The 25,553-nt window shown below is 36.8% G+C and overlaps 1 protein-coding gene across 1 annotated transcript; it reads left to right on the top strand.

The window, feature by feature from the left end:
* Positions 1–686: 686 nt before the first annotated feature.
* Positions 687–24,194, top strand: DIPK2A (divergent protein kinase domain 2A). The gene is made up of 3 exons (XM_044251555.1): positions 687–1,870; positions 16,505–16,808; positions 21,360–24,194. The coding sequence occupies exons 1-3, from the start codon at positions 1,214–1,216 to the stop codon at positions 21,689–21,691; spliced, it is 1,293 nt and encodes a 430-aa protein (XP_044107490.1). The 5' UTR covers positions 687–1,213; the 3' UTR covers positions 21,692–24,194.
* Positions 24,195–25,553: the final 1,359 nt, after the last annotated feature.

The raw sequence follows: 25,553 nt of genomic DNA on the forward strand, positions 1-25,553 counted from the left end.
GGACAGAACTCCCGGCTACACCAGGCCGCGTCGGTTCTCTCTTCATGGCACTTTTCATTTAGCTTCGCTTTTTCGTACCCGCTCAGGAAATTTAAGATGCCTCCGCAGATAATAACAGACGCCAAAGACGCGGCGCCCCACCCGGCCCGCCAACAACTCACGCCTTTCCCACGTTTTCACCGCAGACCCGCCCCTGGCCTAGAGGCGCGCTAGCCGAGGGAGACGCGAACTCCCGCCAGGCGTGCCCCGCCTCGCCCCGCCCCCAGGCGCGCGCCCCAACGGGGTGAGAGGCGTGGAGCACGTTGCCCCAGCCCCCTCCTTCCCAGGCGAGAGCAGTTGCGGGTGGAGGACTGGTAATTCCGCAATTCATTTTTTACTCCCGCTTACAGGAGCGTTTCCATGATAGCAAAAGAGAGGCCCCAGTAAAACTCAACAATCATAAAAGATTAACTGTTAACTAAAAGTCGCTTCGCTACCACATCTCGCCAGCTTATCCCTCCCCGAAAAGCTCGAGCTCCGCCCCCGCCAAGCCGGCCCCGAAAGCCACCCCCGCGGGCTCGCGCTTACGCTTTCCGGGCGGCGCGCGACGCGCTCGCTCCGCCCTGCGAGCCCCGCCCCCTGGCCCCCGCTCCCTCTCTCTGGAGAGCCAGCGCGTACGAATCGAGGCGTGAGGCGTCAGGGACGCGCGGGCACCTCATCCTTCCCACCTTCCTACACTGTTGCTACTTTTCGGTGTGAGCTATTCCAGCTTCTCTTCCCCTTCCGTGAGTCCCTCTTTCTCTCTCCTCAGAGACCCTGCTCGCCCCACAGGCGGTCGCCGCCGCAGCTCTCGCGCCCCCAGCGAGCAGTGCGCGTGCGCGCGCGCGGACGCGCGGCCGTCGGGTCCCGGCGCTTCCCCCCTCCCTCCCGCTCCTCTATAACTTGGTTGGCGTGCAGCGGGCGCCGCCGGAGTCGGAGGGCGGGGAGCTCGGAGGAGGGAGCTCGAGAGTTGTGAAGACTAGTGACTGGGAGAAGTCGCAGCCTGCCTTGGTCGGCTCCTTCCCGCTCCCCGTCTTTCGCTCTTACACACCTACTCCGCCTCCCGCCCCAGCCCACGACCTCGCTCCTTCTCTCGCCCGGGGACCCCTGCCGGTCGCTCTCCAGGTTTCGGCGCGGCGGGGGCGCCCACGGGTGCCCTCGCCCTCCGGGTGCGTGTGGACGGGCGGCGGGCGGGATGTGGCGCCTGGTGCCCCCGAAGCTGGGCCGCCTGTCCCGCTCGCTGAAGCTGGCGGCGCTGGGCAGCCTGTTGGTGCTGATGGTGCTGCACTCGCCGTCGCTGCTCGCCTCCTGGCAGCGCAACGAGCTGGCCGACCGGCGCTTCCTGCAGCTCAATAAGTGCCCGGCGTGCTTCGGCACGAGCTGGTGCCGCCGCTTCCTCAACGGACAGGTGGTGTTCGAGGCGTGGGGCCGCTTGCGCCTGCTGGACTTCCTCAACGTGAAGAACGTCTACTTCGCGCAGTACGGCGAGCCCCGCGAGGGCGGCCGCCGCCGAGTGGTGCTCAAGCGCCTCGGCTCGCAGCGCGAGCTGGCGCAGCTCGACCAGAGCATCTGCAAACGGGCCACCGGCCGACCTCGCTGCGACCTGCTCCAGGCCATGCCCCGCACCGAGTTCGCGCGCCTCAACGGCGACGTGCGGCTGCTCACGCCCGAGGCGGTGGAGGGCTGGTCGGACCTGGTGCACTGCCCCTCGCAGCGCCTGCTCGATCGCCTGGTGCGCCGCTACGCCGAGACCAAGGACTCGGGCAGCTTCCTGCTGCGCAATCTCAAGGACTCGGAGCGCATGCAACTGCTGCTGACCCTGGCCTTCAACCCCGAGCCGCTGGTGCTACAGGTAGGCGCGGAGCCCAGGAAGGGGGTGGGGGGGTTCCTACCGGGAAGGGCCGCGTGGGGTAACCGCAGTCGGAGAAGTGGCTCAGCCGGCGCTCGTTGCCCGGTTTGGACCCGACCCGGCTGGGCCAGCCTGCGGGCGTGGGAAGGGGGCGGCACGGGGGGACCTTTGGGCGCTGTGTCGGATCGGGGAGGGCGACCCGGAGCGGGGAGAGTCCGTTCTTGGCAGCTAGACGCGGGCGCATCTCGGATTCGACTGCGGGTCCTTTAACAGCAGAGGGAGCGCGTCTTGTACATTCCCAAAATGTCTCTCCGGTGAGTTTCCTTGGGCTCTTCTCCCTGCCTTTCTGCTTTTATCCACCGGGGTTTGCACTTCCACAGTGCGGTCTGTTCACGAGCCCTTGGATGTTTAATTCTTTTCAAGTGTTTCTGTACTGCATTCGCTGTCCCCTTTGGTACTCTTCGTGCCCGGCCTAACTTCGGCCCCAAAGTCTTAGTTTTATCCTTTAGCTAAGTTATCTGATGGGTCATTGGGACAGTTAATTTGGGGACGAGCTGGGGAATTGAGGCTGTGGTCAGCATAATCCATTGAGCCGCGCTTTGAGTGAGATTAGGAAGAGGAAAAAGTAAGGCACCGTTGGACTTGGGGCTGGAAGGATTTGAGGCCAACACGGACATTTTCATCCTGATTCTGTGACCTGTTGTATTCATCTAGTAATTTGGCTGCAGGAAGAAGATGAAATGTTCAGCCAGGCTGAGAAATAGAGGAAGGAGATTCTTCTCCTTACTGGCTCTCTCCTGACTTTATTTTGAAAACAAACACACCTTTTCGGAGAGTAGGTTGGCGCCTTTTTAGTGATGACAGCAAAAAAAGGAAAACGCCAAACACTGTTGACCTTTGGAGTACTTACTGAGTTTCTGCACATTCCCACCCGGCTTTAGTGTGTTGTCCTTGGGTAGTGGTTACAGCTGTGGGGTTGTGACCCTTCCTGTAACTGCAGGAAAGTTACCTTGCTCCTTTCCCATACCAGTTTTGCTGTTTATCAAATACAAGGCGGGGGGAATCACTTAAAATTAATAACTAACTTTGGTATACTTCATGCTTTTTCTGTGCTCCTGAGAATGTTACTAGTGGGGGGTGTGGTTATACAGGATTCTTGGTTTGTTTGTTTTTTTTTTTAATCTGAAGTGCATGAATAGGAATGTACGGTATTCATTTATATTGCTTTCTTTTCTCAAGTTGTCCGCTGCCCAACTTAGCTAAGAGAAACCAGCTTTGTTTCATTAGTTCAGCCAGATAATTTTAACACAGAATAAGTACTTTGCCTCAAAACTTTAGTGTAGGTCTTAGTAAATCTAAAACTACTATTGGTTGTACCTAAGGGGTTACATTTGAAGTACAGATTGTATATTAAACACTGCTCTCTTTAACAGTGAATGGTGTGTAAAACTGGTTAAACTTCCTTCTAAGAAATTATTTTATTAAGTGTTTTCAATAAAACTAGCCAGTCTATAAAGCTTAAGTCCATATTTGTGTTATACATTTGACTTGAAACTTTTTTTTCCATTTAAACTGTCTTTTATCTTTGAGAAGTAGATGTTTATATTAGAAAGGTTGGTCCCTGTAGAAGGCTTTAGCAGTGTATTTGCAGATAACCTGTCAAATTCTCTGGGACCCAAAAATTTAGTAAGGCGCTATCTGAGCAGTAGTACATATTTTCTGCACTTGTAATAGTGGGTACCAATTGAAAGATTTTTATCAGGTGATTCTGAATATTGGTATATTAGAAACAATAACTAGGACTAATATTTTAAGAACATTAAAAATCCAGTTCTTTATAAAGCTGTCTTGGCATTTGATTTGCACTAAGGAAAATTTGCCTTATTTGGGAAGCTTTTATGTTAAATTTTTGAAGTTTGAAATTGTTTTCACATTTTCAGTTTACTTTGTAGTCGAGATAGGCAAGTGTGCTCATATCTCCTTTTCTGATTAACTCTTCCCTCAAACTTCCTCTTTCTGTTTTCATCTTTAGTGATAAACAACTTAAAAAAATCAGTTATATCCTTGTAATTTAAACTTAGTGACACCATTACTCCAAGTGGGTGATAGATGGGTTATAGGATAAGAGTTTGTTTTTAATATGTGAGGAAATATATGTTAACCTGGTTAATTTTGGCTTTTGTATATTGCATTTGAAATTTAGGCAACCCCTTTCTATAACTAGTAAGTGCTGTCTTAAATATAAATTTGGGGTCTTTAATACCAGTCATATTGGTATGTTTAATTTTTTACATGATGAACAAGCAAGTTGAGTAAGATTTATTTTTAAATAAATTTTCACGGAGCTGGTACTTTGTTTATAGAACCACTTCATCTATGGGGAAATATTAGTGAGTTAAGTATGATCAATGCACTTGAGGTTTGATGGTGGTGTAAAACCACTGAAGTTAAAGGAATCTTGAAATTCTGTGATAAGGTGCAAAGATTGTTACAAAGTCAAATCACATTTGTTATTTCTGCTAACTAGATAAATGAGTTCAAGTTTAATATTTATATGGGTTTCTATAAAACTAATAGCTATTTAAGGTACTATGCTGTATTAATAATGATAGAAAACCTCACTCATATTTGCCTGTTTGTGCATTTTTGTTCACGTACCTTAAAAAATATGCTTAAAGATCAAGCCTGTATTTTACAGCTCAGAGGAACGCAGCATTTTTTTGTTTCCAGGAGAGGGAGCTACTTATTGAATTTTTGGACAGTTGGTGACAAATTGGATTTTTCTTATATTGATTGTCCAAAAATTAACTATTTTGGGGGGGACAAAAAAGTCTTTTGTACTGACTTCATCAAAGTATTCTCAACAAAAGTTCCAGTGTGGTAAACATGCTTCCAAAATAAATACTTAAAAATCTCTTGATGGATACTAAAGAAAGAACTGAAAATGTATATAAATTTTGCCTGTTAAACTTGCCTTTTCTGATTTTAAGAAACAATAAACAATTGAATTTTCTATTGTGCCTTGAAAGAAGACATGGAAGATACTACATGTCTGTAAGATCTATTATACACATACCTTATCTATGTAAGGGTATGTAGATTTTAATATGGTCTTAGCCAGTATGAAATGGTATGAAAGTACAACTCTTTTTTCCCATCATTGATTAGTTTTACTAGCTTACAGCAGCTTATTTAGTTCAAAGGAAAGTTGTTTGGCCATAGAATTCTCATCTTCTAAAAAAATTTTATAAACATCAAGCAAGATAATGCTAGAACCTTTTTTTCTACACTGATACTTTTTTTCTTCACAGTTGTACTTCACCAAGAAGTTATGTTTTAATTATAAGTATACCAATAATCCTGTGAAGAAAATTGGAGAGAGGGACTTTGTTGATTTTTTATTGTGGATAGCATTCTTGAAATACTGGAAAATCAAGGAGTTGAAGTGTTTTGACAAGATGTCAAGGTTATTGGTAAATTTTATACCAATATTGTAGTTACCTGTTCTCGAAATTATAAAAGTTGTGTGTGTGTTAGAGAAAAATACTGAGTTTGCTGAAGCCCAAACTATCTCTGACTTGATGACCTAGAGATAATGACTATGGTCTTATTTATAGAAACAAAGCTCTTACTTGTTTAAGATGGAGGAATTGGGATTTGTTTCATTACATTCATAGAACTTTATCTTAAATTTTCTGAATCATGGTTTTAATAGGAATTCCTTGATTTATCAGCATGTAATTGTCATTTATGCTATAGATTTTAGCTTTTATTTCAATTTTTGTAAATGACATAGTACATGCAAACTACATTATATAGTGCCAAATCCCTGTTAAGGAAGCACTCAGTGTTAGACATTAAATAAGGTAAAAGTAACTTTAACCATCAGCTAGTTAATCAGCTGTTCTGAAGCTTATATGGATCATCTTAAAAATAGTTATGATTCAGACTATGAGCCATACCTTTGGTTACATTGATTTAGTCCATCCCTACATTACATGATGAATTTTTACAGAAAATGTTGAGTGACTGTTGTTTTGTCCTTAAAAATACTTCCCAAAGGAGAAAATATTTTTAAGGTGCACTGCCCAAGATATGGTTTTTGAAGTATACAAAAGATTATGGCCATTTAGCTCTCTTACTTTGGACAAGTTGATGAACTCTTAATGGGACTTACTTATTTATAAAATAAGACTGTTGAATTAGGTCCTTTCCTTTTTAGCCCCAAAATCCTTAGTCTCAAACCCTTGATTTGAGAAATTATTTTTTTCTGCTTCTGAGTTTGACTTTTAAGTGGTGGGTTTAAACTTCGAAAAGGGGATTGGGGGATTTGGTACTTGGTCCCTGCTAGAAGGTATGGGAAGGAGGCCGGGATAGATAACCCTGTTGTCAAGCTTCCCTTCCTCCCAGACTTTTACACACCGAATCAGATTAAAACAAAACGAAAAACCAGAGATTTCCTTTAAAGGAAAAAAATATGGAGCTCCATGTGGCCAAGTATCTTGTGGGGCAATAGCATTTTGAAAGAATGTTCCAGACTTTGTCTCAGGAGTGTCTTTGCAAGCAACAGCTTAGGGAGCCACCTACTTCTCTCCCACTGGATGCTACTGTGGTAACTGCATTCCCAGATTTTCAAAGATGGTTCTGAGTAGGTAGTTCTAAGTAGAGCACCTTTTTTTTTAATCTAATTTGTAGCCTTAAATCTAGAGGTTTTAGTGTTTTTCTTTAATCAGAGGTTTTATTGACACTTGAAAATGCTTCATGAAAAAAACAAAAATAATGCTATAATTCTGTGTATGTCACATCCAGAGACTCTTATTTTGGAAAGACTATAGAAACAGGCAATCACCCTTGGGATAGCACCACTTCCAGATCAGTGGAGCAAAATAATTTTGCCCCACTGGCCTATTTTCTGGATTTATTCATATCTTCTCACCATTATTAATTCTGAGGTCCCATTTGTACTTTGTCTAATCTACAAACCGTTTTCCTTCATATTTCCACCACATAGATCAGCACATAACTCCTCACACATGTTGGTAGGGAATAGAAAGCTTACTTTTGGGGGATTTGCTTTCTAGACTTGGATAATCATTTTCTCAGGATCATCAACTGGTTTTTATTTTCTGTTTTTCTGGTTTATAGTTTCTGGCCTACTTCCTGTATTGCAGTAAACTTCACAGAATGGCTGACATTTTTTCCTGTCTTCACTTTTTATTCATTATGCATATATTGAACTAATATGACCTTAGAATATAGGCCCTGCATTTTCCCTACACATACAACTAACTTTAGTAAATAACTGTAAATTATTAGTAAGATGTGGATAGTTATTCATCCTGGTCCTAGACCTTGAAAGGTTTTTAATTATGTATCAAACCTTTATCCAATTTGTATGTCTTTATTAAAATAGATTCTTGATAGGAAGTTATCTGAAATAACCTGGAAGCTCTTTGAACCTATAGCTCTGGATTTAGAATCAGAAGAACTGGACTTTATTTGTTTATTTGGTAAATGGTCTGTTATAAGGCAATTGGAGTCAAAGGATCTATCTAGGGAGATAGATAAATAGTGTACTGTTTAAGAGGTGGGTATATAAATGAATAATTGCAACCAGTATAGTATAATAAGCCCTATTAAAAAATATATATACCTGCATTCTGTCAGATGACTCATTTAGGGAGAGACATGAGTGTATCTTTGTAGGTGTGGATACCAAGGAAGATTTCATGCGAATTGAGTTCTAAAGGATAAATAGGATTTTGCCCATGGATGAGGCTTGTGGGGGGGCAGGTAGAGTGGTGGGCCAGTATCGAGATAGTATTCTGTACTAACTCAAAAGTTGTTGAATGGTCACTTAATGTTTAGAGCCTTAGTTTCTTAACAAAATAGGAATTATAATAGTTACCTATAACAAGATTGTTTTAAAGAGTAAAGGAGACAGTTATTCCAATAATATACACAAAATGTCTTTTTTTTTAATTTTGCAAATTAATTTATTGCATTTTTAGTTGTACTTGAAAAATTCTTCAGTACATTAAGTTGACATCTATCTTAGAAATATATACATTTTGGGGCACCCAGATGGCTCAGTCGTTAAGTGTCCGCCTTTGGCTCAGGTCATGATCCCAGGATCCTGGGAAAGAGCCCCTCATCAGGCTCACTGCTCAGCAGGAAGCCTGCTTTCTCCATCTCTCACTGCCCCTGCTTATGTTCCCTTTCTCACTGTGTCTCTTTGTCAAATAAATAAAACCTTAAATAAATAAATACACACACACACACATTTTATTCTTTCTATAACAAACCTTCAAATGTTAACCTTATTTACATATATACACACCTTAAATACCTATCTAGTTGCTGTTTCAGGCTATAGATATTTTTGAATGGTAATTAAAAGGGTTAAGAATTTGTCCCATATGAAGTACTTTGAATAGAAAGAATATTGTAGGCAATATTATTCAATATTTTAATTTTTTCTAAGTTATTATAGTTCAGTAATTGTAATTAGTACAGTAACAAGTGACAATTTTTTTAAAGGGTTAATTCTGGTCTAATTTCCTAGGCTGAGATACAGTCTTAAAAGCTAGATCATCTGAGGTAGGTGTGATGCTTCAGGTGTGATGCTTCAGGGTCTCCTTCATATTTTGCCTTTCCAGTGCACATTTGGAGTTTTAACTATGAAGTGAAAAGTTCTGGCAAGAATCGTGTGACATTGCCCAGTAGTTCCAGGAACTGATCTGTGTACCTGTAGGATACCGTGAAAAGGGCAGGCCAGGACAGTTTGTGCAGACTTTGTGTTGTCAGACACTAGGTGAGGGCAGCAAACAAAAAACAAGGTAATTTCAGATTTTACATACTATAAAAATAATACAGCAGACTCCTGTGATGGAGACTTGGTTTGGGGATAGAATACTCTAAATTCTGTGGTCAGGAAGAGTCCCATTTCAGCCGAAGTATAAATGATGGGAGATATAGTCAGTGGTGCAAGGATCAGAGGGCAGAGTATTTTTGGACAAGAGATAAGGCAAATCCAGAGGAGCAAGGGAGCATGGGAGTAGGGGAGCCTGGTAGAATATAAGATCATAGAGGTAGACAAGGGTCATATCCTGTACAGCTTTGTAACCATGCATAATGAGTTTTGGGAATTTTTTTTTTTTTTTTTTTTTTTTTTTTTTTAAATTTCAGGGCAGTGTGAAACAATGGAGGTATTTTCAGTAGGGCTTGATTTGGGAGAAGCATTGTAAGGGGTAAGAGAGAAATCTGAAAAGCTTTTGCACAAGACTGTGGGAGAGAATGGTGGTTTGGATTAAGATGGTTGCGATGAACATTATAAAAAATGGACAGAACCAGTATATTTTGGAAAAATAGTTGACAAGACTTGCTGATGGGTAAAGGTATGATGGAAAGGGAAAAATAAAGGATATATCCTGGGGTTTTAGTCTGAGACACTACTAAATAATTCCTTATCATAATGTGTAAGCCCAGAGAAGGAATGGCTTTGGGGTAGGGGGACCAAGAGTTTTTGTTTGTCTATAGTGAATTTAAGGCAACAACAGGAATACAAATTTAAAACAAGGCCTCAGGTTTAACACATACAGTGTGCTACTAGAGGATAGTTTGGTCTTTTTCAAAAGGGTGATGTTAATTCAGTTTATGTTTTAAAGGAACCAGGGGAGTAAGTTCGTACTTACTATTCTACTTGTCAGACCTTAAAGAAATAAAGTCTTGACTGAAGAAAGCAAAGTAGTGTTTTTGGGTTATTGGGTCCTAAAGAAGCTTATTATATCCTTTTTCTTTATTTGAAATTTTATTTCAATTTTTCTTCCAACATTATTGGAAGAAAATAAGTATGAGTGTATGAGTATGGTGTTTTAGATTTGTATTTCAACTTAGAAATGTGGATCACACTTGCTGATGTAACTATAGGTAAGAAAGCATCATTTGAGACAGGTAAATTTATGCATATTTAAAACTTGTAGCCAAGTGATGGGGGAGGGGAGTACATTGCTTAAACTATTTATTCTAAAAGATTATTATTTTCTATCAAACTTATGTAGATTTTTTTGTTGTTGCATTTTGACATTAGTTTCCAATTTTAGAAACAGCTGTTGGACATATTCAGTGAAATAACATAACCTTGCTATTTTCAAGGAATTGCTTAACATATTTGGAATTCTAGGTGGGTGGGAAATGGCATTCAGGAAATTATTTAATGAAATAAATGGAACATAACCTGCAACTTAGAAATCTTGAGATTATTAAGATCCTACAGTATTTACAATGGATTTTGGCCACTATTCAGCAGTATACATTAAGAAGCTAAAGTCTTAGAGAAATTTTAGCAAAAATTAGGTAACCATTAAATCATCCCAGTAATTTTACTATATTCCCCCTCCAGACAGTTCACAAAACTGTGAACACATTAGTCTGTCACCAGTACAGTTGACTAATCTCTGTGAACAGCTGTTATAACATGCGTTACTACAATGGGATTTTGTTCACATTTGGGCTTTTAAAAATAATTTTAAAGTTAAATTGAACTTTTAAGCATTTTCTTGTCTTTTGATAACATTAACTTTTGATAAGTATTCTCAAGTTTAAATTACTGTGTGTTCGGAAATGCCAGTTCTTTAGAAAACCTATAACCAGATTTTAAATTGTATGTTTTGATTATTAATAGATTAATGGAATATTGTTAGTAAATGACTGTAAAATATTTCTTGCATTAAAGGAAGTATATGATCTTTTTTTTAAAAGATTTTATTATTTGAGAGAGAGAGTGAGCACATGAGAGGGGAGAGGGTCAGAGGGAGAAGCCGGCTCCCTGCTGAGCAAGGAGTCCAATGGGGGACTCTGTCCCAGGACTCCGGGATCATGACCTGAGCTAAGAGCAGTCGCTTAACCAACTGAGCCACCCAGGCACCTGATCTTTTATTGTTTTTAAGATTTATTTATTTATTTGAGAGAGAGAAGCACGCAAAAGGGCAGAAGTGAGAATGGAGCGGGGAAGCAGAGAGAGAGTCCTAAGCAGACTCTGTGCACGAAGCCCAACACAGGGCTCCATCTCACAACCTTGGGATCACCACCTGAGCCAAAACCAAGAGTTGGGACACAACACTCTGTTGTGCCAATCAGGTGCCCCAGTCTTTTAAACATAATATACAAACCCTACTGTTGGTCATGTAAGGAGGAAAAACAAAAGAGTAAATCACAAGTTCTAGAGTTGACCTTACTTGAATCTGTCAGTTTTACTCATACATTGTATGTCTTTTTAAAATAACTGTGTTCTGACATAATATAATAAAATGACCTTATTAATCTGGTAAGACAGTGGTTAGTGATCAAAGGATATTGAGATATTATAAAAGCTTGTGGTTCTTTTTAAAGAATAACATTATGTATTACAAGATATTTGTTAATTCCAGTACGTACAATGTTTCTGAATGTTAAGGCTTTTTTTTTTTTTTTTAATTGTTTTGGGTTTTTTGTTTGTTTTGTTTGTTTTGTTTTGCTTTTCCAAAGCATTTAGGCCATGTTGAGGACTTTGTTTTTGTTTTATTCTGTAAGTCCCAGCATGATTTGGTCCCTGTTTCTCTTTACAGATTCTGTTACCTCAAACCATTCCTCCTCATTCATTTTTGTACAGCTGCTTTTGGCCTTTTCTTCAGTACTGAGAAAACTTTTTCTGACTCTTCTGTGGCCTGGAACATTTTTACGCCCCCTCCCCAGTCTGTCTAATATTACACCCATCTTTTTTATCTCAGCCTAAGTAGCACTTCCTTAGAGAGGCTGACCTTTACCACACAATCTGAAATATGTCCCTACTTCTCTTTCTCAGCATACTCTACTTCATAATTTGTAACAAATTATGTAATTTATAATTTTTGTATATTTAATAATCATTCTCCCATCTCAGGTTGAAAATGCTTCCTGAGAATAGGGACTGTTTTATTTACAGCTGTTTACTTAGTATTTCATGATGTTGTTACACTAGATCTAGAACTTTTTAATATAAAATTCGTATTCTCTTCATTCCATAGTGACTCTCTCACTTTCTAAGTACTACTTTAGTAGTAGTAGTAGTAGTAGTAGTCAGTGAAATGTGGGTTAACCTACAATCTCTTATCTGCAATTCCAAATTTAAAAACCTATAGAAAATAGGGTTTGTCAAATCAAAAAATATATGAAAACATGAGAGTTATGTGCTTTATCCTACTTGGTACTTAATTAGCTTACATTATTTTCACAGCATAATATGTCCCAGATTCTCCATAATAGGAGAATGCAATATATGCACTGTTACCTTTCCAAAATTTAGAAACTTTTGAAACAGTAAGATATTGGATTGAGGGGTTGTACTAGCCCAACTTTACCTCTATCTGTGTGACTTTAGGCAGATCACTTAAACTGTGCTAGTAAGATTGCACTAGATTTACAACTCAGGAACTTCCAACTCTAGAATTCTTAGATTTCACATCCCCATTGTAAATCACGTAAACTATTATGATGGTTGGTTTTGATCAATAAATAGATGACAGAATACTTCAGCTTTTAGAATTTATTTTGTGGTGCTAACTATTATAAATGAAAAGAAATTACAATGCTGAGTTTATGTATGTACAAGTTATCAAGTTTTAATTTCTTTTATTTTTAGTGCTTATGGATGCCCTATACATTTTTCATAGTATTAAGCCTTCTTAAACCTTGGTAGCTAATTTATATATTTCACTGTAAATTAGGAACTATTAGAGGATAGTGATGATGCTTTTCTAATTTGGTGGTTCTTGACTATTTTTGGAATATATTCATTATTTGTGGATGACTTTAAGTAATATGAAAATAAGCGTAACTCTTGAATATCTGGACTTCTTTTTTAATGGGTTTAAATAGGAAGTATAAAATGTTTTGGTAAGCAGTTCTTTATAAAGTAGTATAAAAAATTCTTTATAAAGTAGTATATCTGCAAAGTACATTTTATATTCTTTCCTTTGGTTCTTGGATTGTCTTAATGAATATATATGGTGGTACAAATACTCCAGTTTTACAGAGGAAAAGACTGAAAGCTCTAAGAGGTTTCAGTTTGGCACAGTCACAGTTCATGAGATACAGAGTGATTTCAAGTCCACTATTTACTTGTATATTTTATTGTCTTTTAAATATATGAATTTTATAAAATGTTACATTACCATAAAGAATATAAAATACCTAAATTTTCTAATCTTTAATATCGAGTGTGTACATTTTATGTCAACTTCGTTTTCTCTTAAAATGGAAGATGACCTTGGTGATTTTGTTTACTTATTTCTGAAACTGACTTTAAGATACTGTGAATGCCTGTAATATTATTATTAGTATTACTGGAGTTTTATGGTATCCAAGAGGTAGCTTGCAGTTTTCTGTTACAAAAGGAAAGAGAGAAAGAGACATAGTGAATTATCTTGGGTTTCATATTCAAAATACTTTTATTTTGTAAATTAGCTGAAGGCATATAATATATCTCTTAAATCTTATCAGTTACCCATGTTTATCTTGATACCTAAATTTTCATTTTTAATGTTCACATTGGTAGGATTAGTCACAGAAGTTTTCTTTGGGTGCTCACCAATTTTTTTTTTTTTTTTTAAGTACAGTCATGGAAAGGGAATACGTAATTTTATAAATGTTTTGTACCTTTTGTACAATTTTAAGCTAATAATTTAGTTTTAAAACTTTAGCTATTACACTTTGATGTACATTCAACCTGGTGTAAAGCTCTTAACAAATAATTGGACTATGAATCTCAGCAATAAACTTCTTATTCTAGCTGCCATGGGTTTTGTTTTTGTTTTTGTTTTTTGGGGTTTTTTTGCTCTGTTGAGTTTGATAATCAGAAAGTAAGAAATTGTGTTTCTCATTGTGTGATTACTTAACAAATCCAGGCTGTAACATCTTAAAGTTTTGTCTGTTACACTCTGCTTGACCATTGTAATTTGGTTCTAAGCCAGAATTGTTTTAAATAAAAATTATGTTTTGGCTTCCTTTGAGCATTTTCTTTGCCCTATAATGTTTTCAATAGAATTCTTTTCTCATTAATAAAATCTGACTATTTTGATTATACTCTGAAAAACTCTTGTCATCTGAGTTAGTGGTGTGGATTCATTTGTTAAAGTTCTTCCAAAAGATTAGGTAGCAAGCTATATGAAAGAATTTTAGTGTTCTTCTTAAAATGAGGCATAACGGTATTTCAGTTAACATTGTCAGAAACCACTGTATGAATGTAAAATTGTTTGGTGTGACATTTGTTCATATATTTTATCTTCTTCTATGAGGGACTTGGGTAATGAAGTGTATATTTGACTGTCATTTGCCAGTTGGAAAGGCTCCAAAAACAAGGAGGCATTTGTACATGTGCAGATATTGGCAAGGTTCCCTTTTCTCCTGTTGTCAAAGACCATTTTATTTTCACAAAGATATGTTTGTATCTGTTCTATGGTATGACATGTGAATAACATACCAATAATGTATGGAGGAATTTTTTGTTTTACTTTTTGTGGGACAAAACTATATAATCTCTTATATTACCAATTTTTAGTTCTTTCCTCTTTTTTCTTTTAATGTCATGGACATTGTACATAAATACTTCTGGGAAACACTTAACTCTTTTGTAATTATTTGTGTAAATTTTCAAGGTTTGAGGTATTTTAAACTTGAAAGAAAAAGTAGAAAACAAGATGGTTAGCAAACAGTTTTTTGCAGCTCACATTGGACGTGAGCAGTCTCACTTTCCCAGTACCCAGTACTTTTTAAGGTACCTAGTACCCCAAAAATTCTTAGGTATAAGATGAAAAATGGGCTTCCCTCTTCCTTTTTGCTAAAGAATCAGAGGTTGCCTTTGAATTAAAATTGAATCAATTCATTTACTAAAGATTCTTACTATCATATCTAAATTTTAATTTATTTAATTGGTGTTTTATCACAAAACTGCAGATATTAAAATTTAAAAGAAATTATATATACAAAGAAACAAATACAGTTACTGTGCTTTAATAGTTATAGTTGAAGCACAAATGAAAATAGATGATTATGGATCAAGTTTAGTTCTAAGAACATTTTGTTTTAAAGTTGATAAACATGTTAATATTAAGGATATTATTGAATTTTTCAATTTTATGAAAGTTCAGGGCAAACTTAATGTTACTTATTTTTATAAGTGGCCCAGGAAGAAGAGCCTTTAGCTCTTTAAATGTATGTAGATTGGGGCGCCTGGGTGGCTCAGTCAGATTAGGCTTCTGCCTTTAGCTCAGGTCATGATCCCAGGGTCCTGGGATCGAGTCCTGCATTGGGCTCTCCACTCAGCGGCAAGTCTGCTTCTGCCTCTCCCTCTGTGATCTCTCTTGCTTTCGCTCTCTCTCTCAAATAAATAAAGTCTTCAAAAAAAAAAAGTGTGTAGATTGTTCAATTTTTAACAATAGAAGTAATCTGTATTCATATTATGCACTGTTTTGTTCTGTTTCCCCTACAGTGTTTATATAAATACCATCTTGTGATTTTTTTCCCCCATTTTAAGGAAAGATGCCAGGCTTCCTCTGTACTTCCTCTAGTCATATTATCTTCCCAGAACTTGTTTAAAACATTACTTCCCATCCTTTTGCACCACAATGCTCATTTTGCCAGGTGGGTGTTTTAGCACTGGAAAGTATCTTAGATAAAGCCTGATTAGGAGAATAAATGATTTTGAAGTTGAGCTAAAGGTGAACAGAAATACAATGACAGTAGAAAGGGGCCTGACTTGGGACCAAAGGTACAACTGCAGGTTGTATCAATAGGATAGCAGATTGCACTTTACTAACCTTTGGGTATAGGTTAAGAAACACTTCTGTAGGGGCGCCCGGGTGGCTCAGTCGTTGGGCATCTGCCTTCCACTCAGGTCATGATCCCAGTGTCCTGGGATGGAGCCCCCCCTGCTTGTGTTCCCTCTCTCGCTGTGTCTGTCAAACAAATAAATAAATCTTTAAAAAAAAAAAAAAAAAAAAACACACTTCTGTAAATTCCTCTCTAAATTGTACCCTGACCTGTTTGTGGACTAGGTAAGGTCTCTATTAAATGCTCTCTTAAGACTCATACCACTTCCTGATAACTAACATTTAGATTCAAAGTGATTTGCTTAGTATCTGTCTTCTCTTCTAAAATTTTTATTTTAGAGACTCTTCATTTAGTTCACTCCTAATTGCCAGCACAGTGCAGTGAGTGGTGCCTGGTAAATACTTGCTGGCTAATAGGCCTGCAGTGCTGTTCACTCAAAAGAAAGGATGGTTGACTGTACTTACACCAAGTCAAAAAGAAATTGTAAATACTTACAGGTTTGGTAATAAGGAAGTTGCCATATGTTTTGTTGATCAATTTGGTTCTGAAATTTAAGATAAACAGGACTTTCTATTTTAGCTTTATAATGTAAAGTTATGTATTTAAATTTTTTTCAGGTCCATAGTAATGATATGAATTAGAAAAGAAATCAAATTATCTCTCTTCAGCTCCTGAATATAACAAGAAATCCAAGCGCATGCCTAGTAATAATCTCTGCTGAGAGAATCTGAGGGGTAGACTTAGGATATCTTCATCAGAATCTCTTGTAATATTAGGATAATTCTTTTGTAGAGTTTTCCATCTGATGAAGGTTGGCCATTTGCAAAATATCTTGGAGCTTGTGGAAGAATGGTGGCTGTAAATTATGTTGGAGAAGAACTGTGGAGTTACTTTAATGCACCATGGGAGAAACGAGTTGACCTTGCATGGCAATTAATGGAAATAGCAGAGCAGCTTACAAACAATGACTTTGAATTTGCACTCTACCTCCTGGACGTCAGCTTCGACAATTTTGCAGTTGGTCCTAGAGATGGGAAGGTAATCATTGTGGATGCTGAAAATGTTTTGGTTGCTGACAAAAGGTTAATTAGACAAAGTAAGTATATAACTTACATTTGCTTCTTATACACATTTTTTTGGTCAAAGTTTACATTTATATGACACAAACCTTTAATTTCTTTCTTAGATGAAAGCCTTGCCTCTTTTTTTTTTTTAATTTGACCAGTATCAGTAAACAGAACCAGTTTATTATATTATTGTACTCTTAATCAGTTTCTCCTAGTAAAATATCCTTTGGATCAAATGGACACAGATACACTCTGTGTGTGTGTATGTGTGTATATATATGTATGCATGTCTTTTTCTTAACAGTCTGCTACATTCTGTGGTTTAGGAGTGTAATGTAGAATTAAGTTTTTATGTAGTTACAGACTATCAGAGAAACTGTTACGCTCTCATGGAGGTCTTATTTTTCTGTGGGATCACTTAACACAGTGATGTTCTGTGTTCCATTGTTCTGTGGGGTCCCCATGGTGATTTTCTTTTTCTTTTAACCATTTAGGTGATTTCTAACACTGCAAATCCCTAATTTTGATTTGACATTATTACATCTTACCCAAAACTTTACTCTTCATGTATTTGTGAGCTTGTCATGGCCAAAGTGGATAGATTGTCTGAAGTATTCTGAAAATTAAATGCTACAGGAATTTTAAAGTGTCAGAGACAAAGTCTGTAACTCTATATAACGAATCTACTTAATAAAAGAAACTGAAAGGGGGTTGTTCTATGATAAGGGTCTTATATTTTTATTCCCCTTTGTTCTTGTCATATGAGCATCTTTTTATGAGCCCAGACCAAAAATGTGTGGCACCTGGGGAATGCAGTGAAAGTAACAGCAATTTATTAGGTTGACACTTAGGTTTTGCATGATCTTATATTGATCCTTGGTTTTTCCCAATACCTTCTGATTCCATACTCCCCCAAACTACCTTCTTATTATTTCTTGACTCACCACGTAGCTCCTTCCACAGGGAAGAGACCCTATCCTTTTCTTTTTTAATGTGTAGATCGGTGGTTTTTAGTATACTCACAGAGTCATGCAATTTGCCTAAACTTTTAAAATTTTCATTTCAGTGTTTGTAAAAATAATTTCTGACAGTTTTTTATGTAGACATTCTTGGAATACATGTCACAGCTTTTTATACCAACTAATTCCTAATCTTGGATGACTACAACCACACAAGTATATTCGTACAGTGAGCGTTGCCCCAGTAATACCTTAGCTGTGACCAGTTCTTTTCAAATGTCTCATGGTAGGTTTGTTTAAATATCTACTTTTCCAAATGCCGTATTTATTGACACTCTTTGCTGAACTCTTTATAGTAAATGATCTTTATTTTCTCCATCACAGGGAAACTGAGGTTTTGCTGTGACAACTCCCTAAGTGTCCTTCTCTTTATTACTAAACTAGTAAAAACATAAGTGTCCTTCTCTTTATTACCTAAACTAGTAAAAACAATACACATTTATTCCTCTATTTCAGACAGAGTAGGTCCTTCTCTGAGAACTTGTTACATTTATCTTCAACTTCCCAGTCCCTTCTTAAAATCCAATTTAATCCAGTTTCACTTCGATCCCCATAAACAAATATGTCTAAGACTTTTTCTTTTTTCCATGCTTTACAGTTAAAAGTATTGCTTACTCCGCCTCTTTCTACTCCCTCAGCCTCCATTCATTCCTCCACCCATTAGAACCTGACAGATTTCTGCATTACCATTAGCAACCACCTAACTGCAAAACTTATGATGAAGTGACTGATTAGTAACAACTTCCTGAAATTCTTGAGTCCTTTGATTTCCTTCTATTCACATAGTTTCTTTCTTAAAACATAAATCTGGTCTTACCACTTCCTTGCTTAAAGTTTTTGATGAATTCCCATTGTTCTTTAAGTAAAACTCAAATTCATGTTTACGTACTATCAATACCACAAAAACAAGCAATCTTACTAAAAATGAGCAGAGAACTGAAGAAACATTTATCCAAAGAACACATACAGCTGGCCAACAGGCACATGAAAAGATGCTTAACATCACTAATCGTCAGGGAAATGCAGATCAAAACGAGAGTGAGAGAGTACTTCACACTAGTCAGAATGGCTGGTATCAAAAAGCTAAGTAACAAACATTTCCAAAGATGTGGAGAAAAGGGAACCATCATGCACTATTGGTGGAAATGTAAATTGGTGCAGCCACTGTGGAAAATAGTGTGGAGGTTCCTCAAAAAATTAAAAATAGAAATACCACATGATCCAGTAATTCCACTATTGGGTATTTATTCAAAGAAAACAAAAACATTAATTTGAAAAGATATATGCACCCCTATGTTTGCTCTAGCATTATTTACAATAGCCAAGACATGGAAGCAACTCAAGGTGAAAGCACAAAAGAGGAAGTGATGTGTATATATTTATGTACATATACACAGTGGAAGTTTAGCCATAAAAAAGGATGAGATCTTGCCATTTGCCACAACATGGATGGACCTAGAAGGCATTATGCCAAATGAAGTAAGTCAGGAAGAGAAAGGTAAATACCATGATTTCACTTATTTGGAACATATTTAAAAAAAAAGAAGAAGAAGAAGAAGAAAAGAACAAAGTCTCTTAAATACAGAGAACAAATTGATGGTTGCCAGAGGGGAGATGGGCAAAGTAGATAAAGATAGATGCAAGATAGATACAAGATTAAGAGATACAAACTTACAGTTATTAAATAAATTGGAAAGATGAAAAGTATAGCATGAGGAGTATAGTCAAGAATGTGTGGTGACAGTTGGTGACCACATATCGTGGTGAGCATTGAATAATGTATAGAATTATCAATCAATATGTTGTGTATATGAAACTAATGTTGTATGTTAATTATACTTCAATTTAAAAGCAAGAGCTTAAGGTGAACCAATTTTTTAAAAATTTTATAACATTTGAATGTGAATTTCAAGCAGAAGTAGAGTAAGTAATGTTCTTTATGTACAAAAGAAACATTAAAGAGAAAGAAAAGAAAAGAAGGGAGGAAAAAGAAGAGGAGGAAGGAAGACCTTCTTAATCAGGGCCTAAGGAAAGGAAAAAAGAAAGGAATAAAGGAAGAAAAAGGAAGGAAGAAAGAAAGGAATGAAGGAAGGAAAAGAAAGAAAGCGTTCTTAATCAGGGCCTAAAATGCTTGAATTTTAATACCCCTCTGTCTACTTCCCTTGATACTTCAGCTACAATGGCCTTTTGGTTTCTTAAATGAACTTTTTTGCTTCTGGGCTTTTCCATATGTTCTACCTAAAATGCCTCATCTGTCTTCCATATTCATCTAGGTACCTGTCCTTTGAACCTTAGCTTAAAAGTTACACTTGACCACTGTAACTGATGGAAGGGAAAGCTGTTTATTTCAGAAACCTTTCTACTGTTAAAAATGTGGTGTTTTGGTAGCATTTTCTACTACTTATGATAATGTTTATTTATTTAATATCTATTTCATGTACTTGATAGTAAGCCAGTGAGGGCAGGAATTATCTTATTAATTATTTTGTTTACCTAGTATATACCCTTTCCTGTCATAGAGTAGGCATTCAAATTATTATTTGCTGAATGAATGAGCTTTTGTCACTAGCCTCTCCTCTGCCAACCCCTTAAGTTCCAAGGTTCCATCTTGTCTTCACATCTTTCCTTTGCTTTCAACATGCTTTCCAATATAATTCAGCTCTTCTCTTGGCTCCATCAAGCACTTGTATATTGATGTGTTCTAAATATGTGTACTGTAGTTGTGACTTTAAAGCCCTAAGTTTCAAGTCTGTTTCTAGTTGCATGTGATATGCCCACCCGAATGCCTGGTAATTACTTTATATTTATCTATATATAAAATGTTAATAATATTATGTAAATATTATCTACCTTGTCATCCAATTAGAACCTCAAACTTTCCTCAAAATTAAACTCCTGTGTTTCTGCAATTTGCCTTTTTTTTTTTTCTGGACCATTAGTTACTATCCTCATCTTAGTCACTCCAGTCTTCAGTGCCAGTTATCTTTCTCTAAAAGAAATTGTGTTCATGACCACACAAGTTCCAAGCTATTTCTCTAGCCTCATTTGTACCTTCTCCCCAGGTAGCTGTCTCACACTTCAGCCTCCGTGATCTTATTGTCCCCTGAATCAGCTGGAACAAGCCCTTAAATCCATGCCTTTGCGCATATTTATACTGGGCCTAGCATAATGTTTTCCCACATTTCTTTTCACACTTGCTTATTATTTAAGACCTAAAACATATGTTTTCTATGCAGCTTTCTACAGCCCCAGGCAAAAGTACTGCTTCCTCTGTACTCTTGAAGCATTGAGTCTTCTGTATGGCACTTTCTCTTTGTGATGGAAAGTTTCTATCCTCTAGGCACAACCCTTGAGTAGTTAGAGACCTTGTCTGATCTTTAGGCCTGGCCTTGGTGAACTCCCACTGAATGTTTATATATAAATTAATAAATTTCAGTGTTTAAAATTATACAATTTTAGGAACAAATACTACTGTGTTAATTAGTAAATTTTATATTTTGGGAAGGAATGAGAGCTTTTTTAAAATGTATTTTTCTCTTTCTGCTTTTCCCCCTTTTACAGATAAACCTGAAAATTGGGATGTATGGTATGAAAGCAAATTTGATGACTGTGATAAGGAGGCTTGTTTATCATTTTCAAAAGAAATTCTTTGTGCTCGTGCAACTGTGGACCACAATTACTATGCTGTTTGTCAGAATCTCTTATCCAGACATGCCACCTGGCGTGGCACTTCTGGAGGACTTCTTCATGACCCACCAAGTGAAATTGCCAAAGACGGCCGACTAGAGGCCTTGCTGGACGAGTGTGCCAACCCAAAGAAGCGCTATGGAAGATTCCAGGCTGCAAAAGAACTGCGTGAATACCTAGCACAATTAAGTAACAATGTGAGGTAGTCTATGGCGAATTTTTTCTTTTCTCCGTTTAAATAGCACTGGCTAAAACTAAACCACCAAAAACTATCTGGAAAAATGAAATTTGGAAGTAATACATTCAGAAGATGATAAACTTGCACTGATATATCTTATGTTAACATCAAAATAAGACATTACTTCAAAAATCTCGTGACGCTTCTGCAAATAAGTTTGTTCTTAGACTTTGGAGACCTGAGCTATCATCATTGACTGCTTCGCTCCCCTGAATGCCTGAGTGGATTAATGAATATTGTGAAGCTATTGGAAATGAGTCTGATAGTTGCATTGGCTTGTGTATCAAAGGGTACTTGGTATTTGACTTAATTTGCATTACTATCATGATTTTGTGAATCTCTTGCATTTACTTTGAATGTTAAGTTAGATTGGCCTGTTTTATAGGCCACTTTTTCCTTCTGATATAGAGGTGTTTTTTTTTTTCCCCTCATTTTTATGTTTTTTTTTATTAAACTTTACACATTCAGGTTATTCTATGTGTTTATTTAAAGTTCAACTAGTTTTTGTTCAGTGCTATGCGGTACACATTTACTATTAGGGCAAGATTCCCAGGTTTACTGTATTTTCAGAGAGCTGAATATTTTATTATGTAAATACTTTTCTTCCCACTTTCTGTGGTTTCACCATTGCATGAAATCATTCAAGGTTATTTAACAGTTACGTCCCTCTATGCCTATAATTATAAGTGTACACTAAACACCAAGTTTGGCATATGTTGCAAAATGTCATCTTGTCCTTTTAAAGGCTTTAAGAAGAGTATACAAGCAATCTACACCTTTTGTTAATGTTGATTGAAGAAAAAAAAAAACAACAACAGTATTTTTAAATGCTAACTAGTCCAAGATAGTAATGCATATGCCAAAGAAATGTTAGATCTGGTGTCATGGTTAGATTTTTAAAGTTCTTATTATCACACTTCCAGTACTATAACTCTGTCATTATTAAATTCAGATCTAACTGGTTATTCTTTTATGTTGCAAAGGTAAGCTGCTTCAGGCATATGTGACTTAAAGATATCCTACCTTATAGTCATTGGTAGTTGTGCAGAAATTAACATGGTATAGTCATCATGAGTTTAATTGGGCATCATAACTTTTTATTTATCGATGGACTAGTTACTTTTATCGAAAAGCATAGTTTAGCCAGTCTGCCCAACTTCGTATTCATTACCCCAAATTTAAGTATGTGGATAAAAATTAACAAACGTGGAATTTGTGGGCTATTTTTAAAAGTTAGAATATATAAATTAACTATCACTAACATAGGTGATACTTTTTTTTTTTGTCGCTTTAGCTTACAGCAAAGTTTGGTGTAGTGCGCAATTATTTCATTCTAGGTGGACCTTATTCTAAATCAGAAATTGATTAAAATATGCACACCAAAGCCAGGTTTTTCTTTTTCTTTTCATTCATTCAGCAACTATTTATTGAGCATCAGCTCTGTGCCAGGCACATTACTAGCTGCTACACACTATCTAAAGGTGACATGGTTAAGTAACTTTACAATGATTATCAAATACTTTAATGTAGGTATTTCTTAAGTTGAGATAGCATTGAGTTAGGATGGTGCATTCATGTTATTTTACTCTTGTGATAGAAATTCTACTTGTACCACCTATAACTGGGTTGCTACAAAAAAGCATGATGAAATCAATAATGTTAACCCCAGTATAAAAAACTGGGAGAAGGGTAAGTTCTCTCCATTATAAAATAGATTGCATTATGTTAATTTTTATACATCCGTATCTTACAGATATCAACTAGCCCTCAAACATTTAAGTGCTAGAAGTTTCACAAAGCTGACTTTTTACAACTTCAGAAAACTTTTGAGGGGAGCAGGTAAAATTATTTGTCAAACATTCACTGCTTAGAACTTCAAATAAAATATACATTTTCAAAACAGAGCACCTTTTATATTTGATAAGTGTTCATTACAAACTTTAGAATGCCAGTCACAGAGGGTTGTCTTTATGTGGGTTAGCAAACATTTATCTTACTTTGGAAAAGCAATTGTGATTGTAGAACAGGAAGTGAGAAAACACTGCCAGCAGTGACTGCTACTGGAGGTAGTTGTTACAACTACCATTTCCCCCGTGAGATTATGTGGAATTTCTTTTATCTTTGGAAAAAGTTGAGAAGATAGTAAAAGAATTAGGAATTTTAAATTACAGGGAAAAATATGTATGTGAAAAGCAATAAATATTTTGTTCACTTTGCTATCAAGATGTTCACTATCAGATATTTATTATACAGCAGCAATTTATATTTTTAATCATTGCCCATTAATAGACACAGTAAAATATTTTTGAATCAGACATTTGGGGTTTGTATGTGCATTAAAATTGTCTTTTGTACTGTAAGTTACTGTTTAATTTGAATATTTTATCAGAACTGTCTCCCTGTGCCTTTATAATATAAAGTTGTTTCTACAACTTTTAATGATCTTAATAAAGAATACTTTAAGAATCACACTTTTCAGACTCTCTTAACTTCAGATATCTAAAATTTTTTTTAATGGAAAGTGAGGTTGTGTCAGTAAGTTATTTTTTCTCCTCTTGCATGTATTTTGATACCGTTTTTAGAAACTATCTGGTTGATTGTGTGCTGGACTTAGTTTGTGTGTTTTCTTTTGTTTTTCTGTAGTAAACTTTTTTCTATAGTAGATAACTTACTGCTGATATGGAAGTTTTAAAAAAATATGGAATTTTTTAAATGTATACAAAAGAATAATATGGTAAATAATAGTTAACTATGATTTTACTAACTTCAAAAGTTAGCAACATGTGGCCAAACTTATTTCATCTATGTCCTAATCTGCTTGACCCCAGGTTATATTGAGCAAATTTGAGAGATGTTATTTGATTCAAAGATACATATTTCTCAGCAAAACCACAGTACCATATCAAGTCTAAAAATTAACAGTAGTACCTTAGTATCACCAAAGCAGAAAAGCTCTGATACCATTGTCTTTTCTTAAAAGTTCAATATCCAGCTGCAGGCGTTCTAAACTGCTAGCTATTATATACATGGAGTTAATTTGATGGTCAATAAGGATAACTAAAAATGGACCAAAATATTGTAAAAATGTAAATTATGTGCTCAAAATGTTAATAGCAAACAGACAAACCAATTTCATCAGTTTTGGAAAGATATGAGGGAATTATTCTGGAAACTGGTAACTTGGAGACAAAGAAGCATTCATCCTGCCTTATTACCCCAGGGTGATCAAATCATTAAGTGGAAGAATTTATAAAATATGTAGAATTATTCAGTTAGGAAATGCAGGAGTGTTAGAATATCACCATTTCATAAATACTAATGAAATGAAAGCTAGGCAGTAGCCATCAATTGCTACTGAAGCCAATAACTGAAAAGCTGATAAGGAACTTTGGATAGATCAAGGTGACGAGACCTGAACTCCTTGGTTAATTGTAATGATAAACCTTATACTATGACTCAAAAGTATACAGCACCACAAGAAAAGGAAAAAAAAAATCTGATCAAGCCCCTAAATCTGTTAATGGAAATACTTGACACAAGGAAATATGTTAAAAGATACCATTGGTATGCAGTCAACAAAATCTGGAACATGGGCAATTCTACAGGATAAATGACTTTTTTTTTTTTTTTCCTAACAAAATACAAAGAAAAGGAGGGAGGCCTTTCACACTAAAAGAATCTTAAGTTTTAACACAGAGTTGTGTTAACACATGATTGACTTAAACATTCTTTCTACTATATCATATTGCAGCTCTTCAGAACCAGAAGCATATAGTTGGAGGAAAAAATACTTTCCTAAGAAAGTTGACCTTGTAAGGTGTCATTAAAAA

Source organism: Neovison vison, chromosome 6, assembly GCF_020171115.1.
Source record: "Neovison vison isolate M4711 chromosome 6, ASM_NN_V1, whole genome shotgun sequence".
In the NCBI taxonomy this organism is placed as follows: Eukaryota; Metazoa; Chordata; class Mammalia; order Carnivora; family Mustelidae; genus Neogale; species Neogale vison.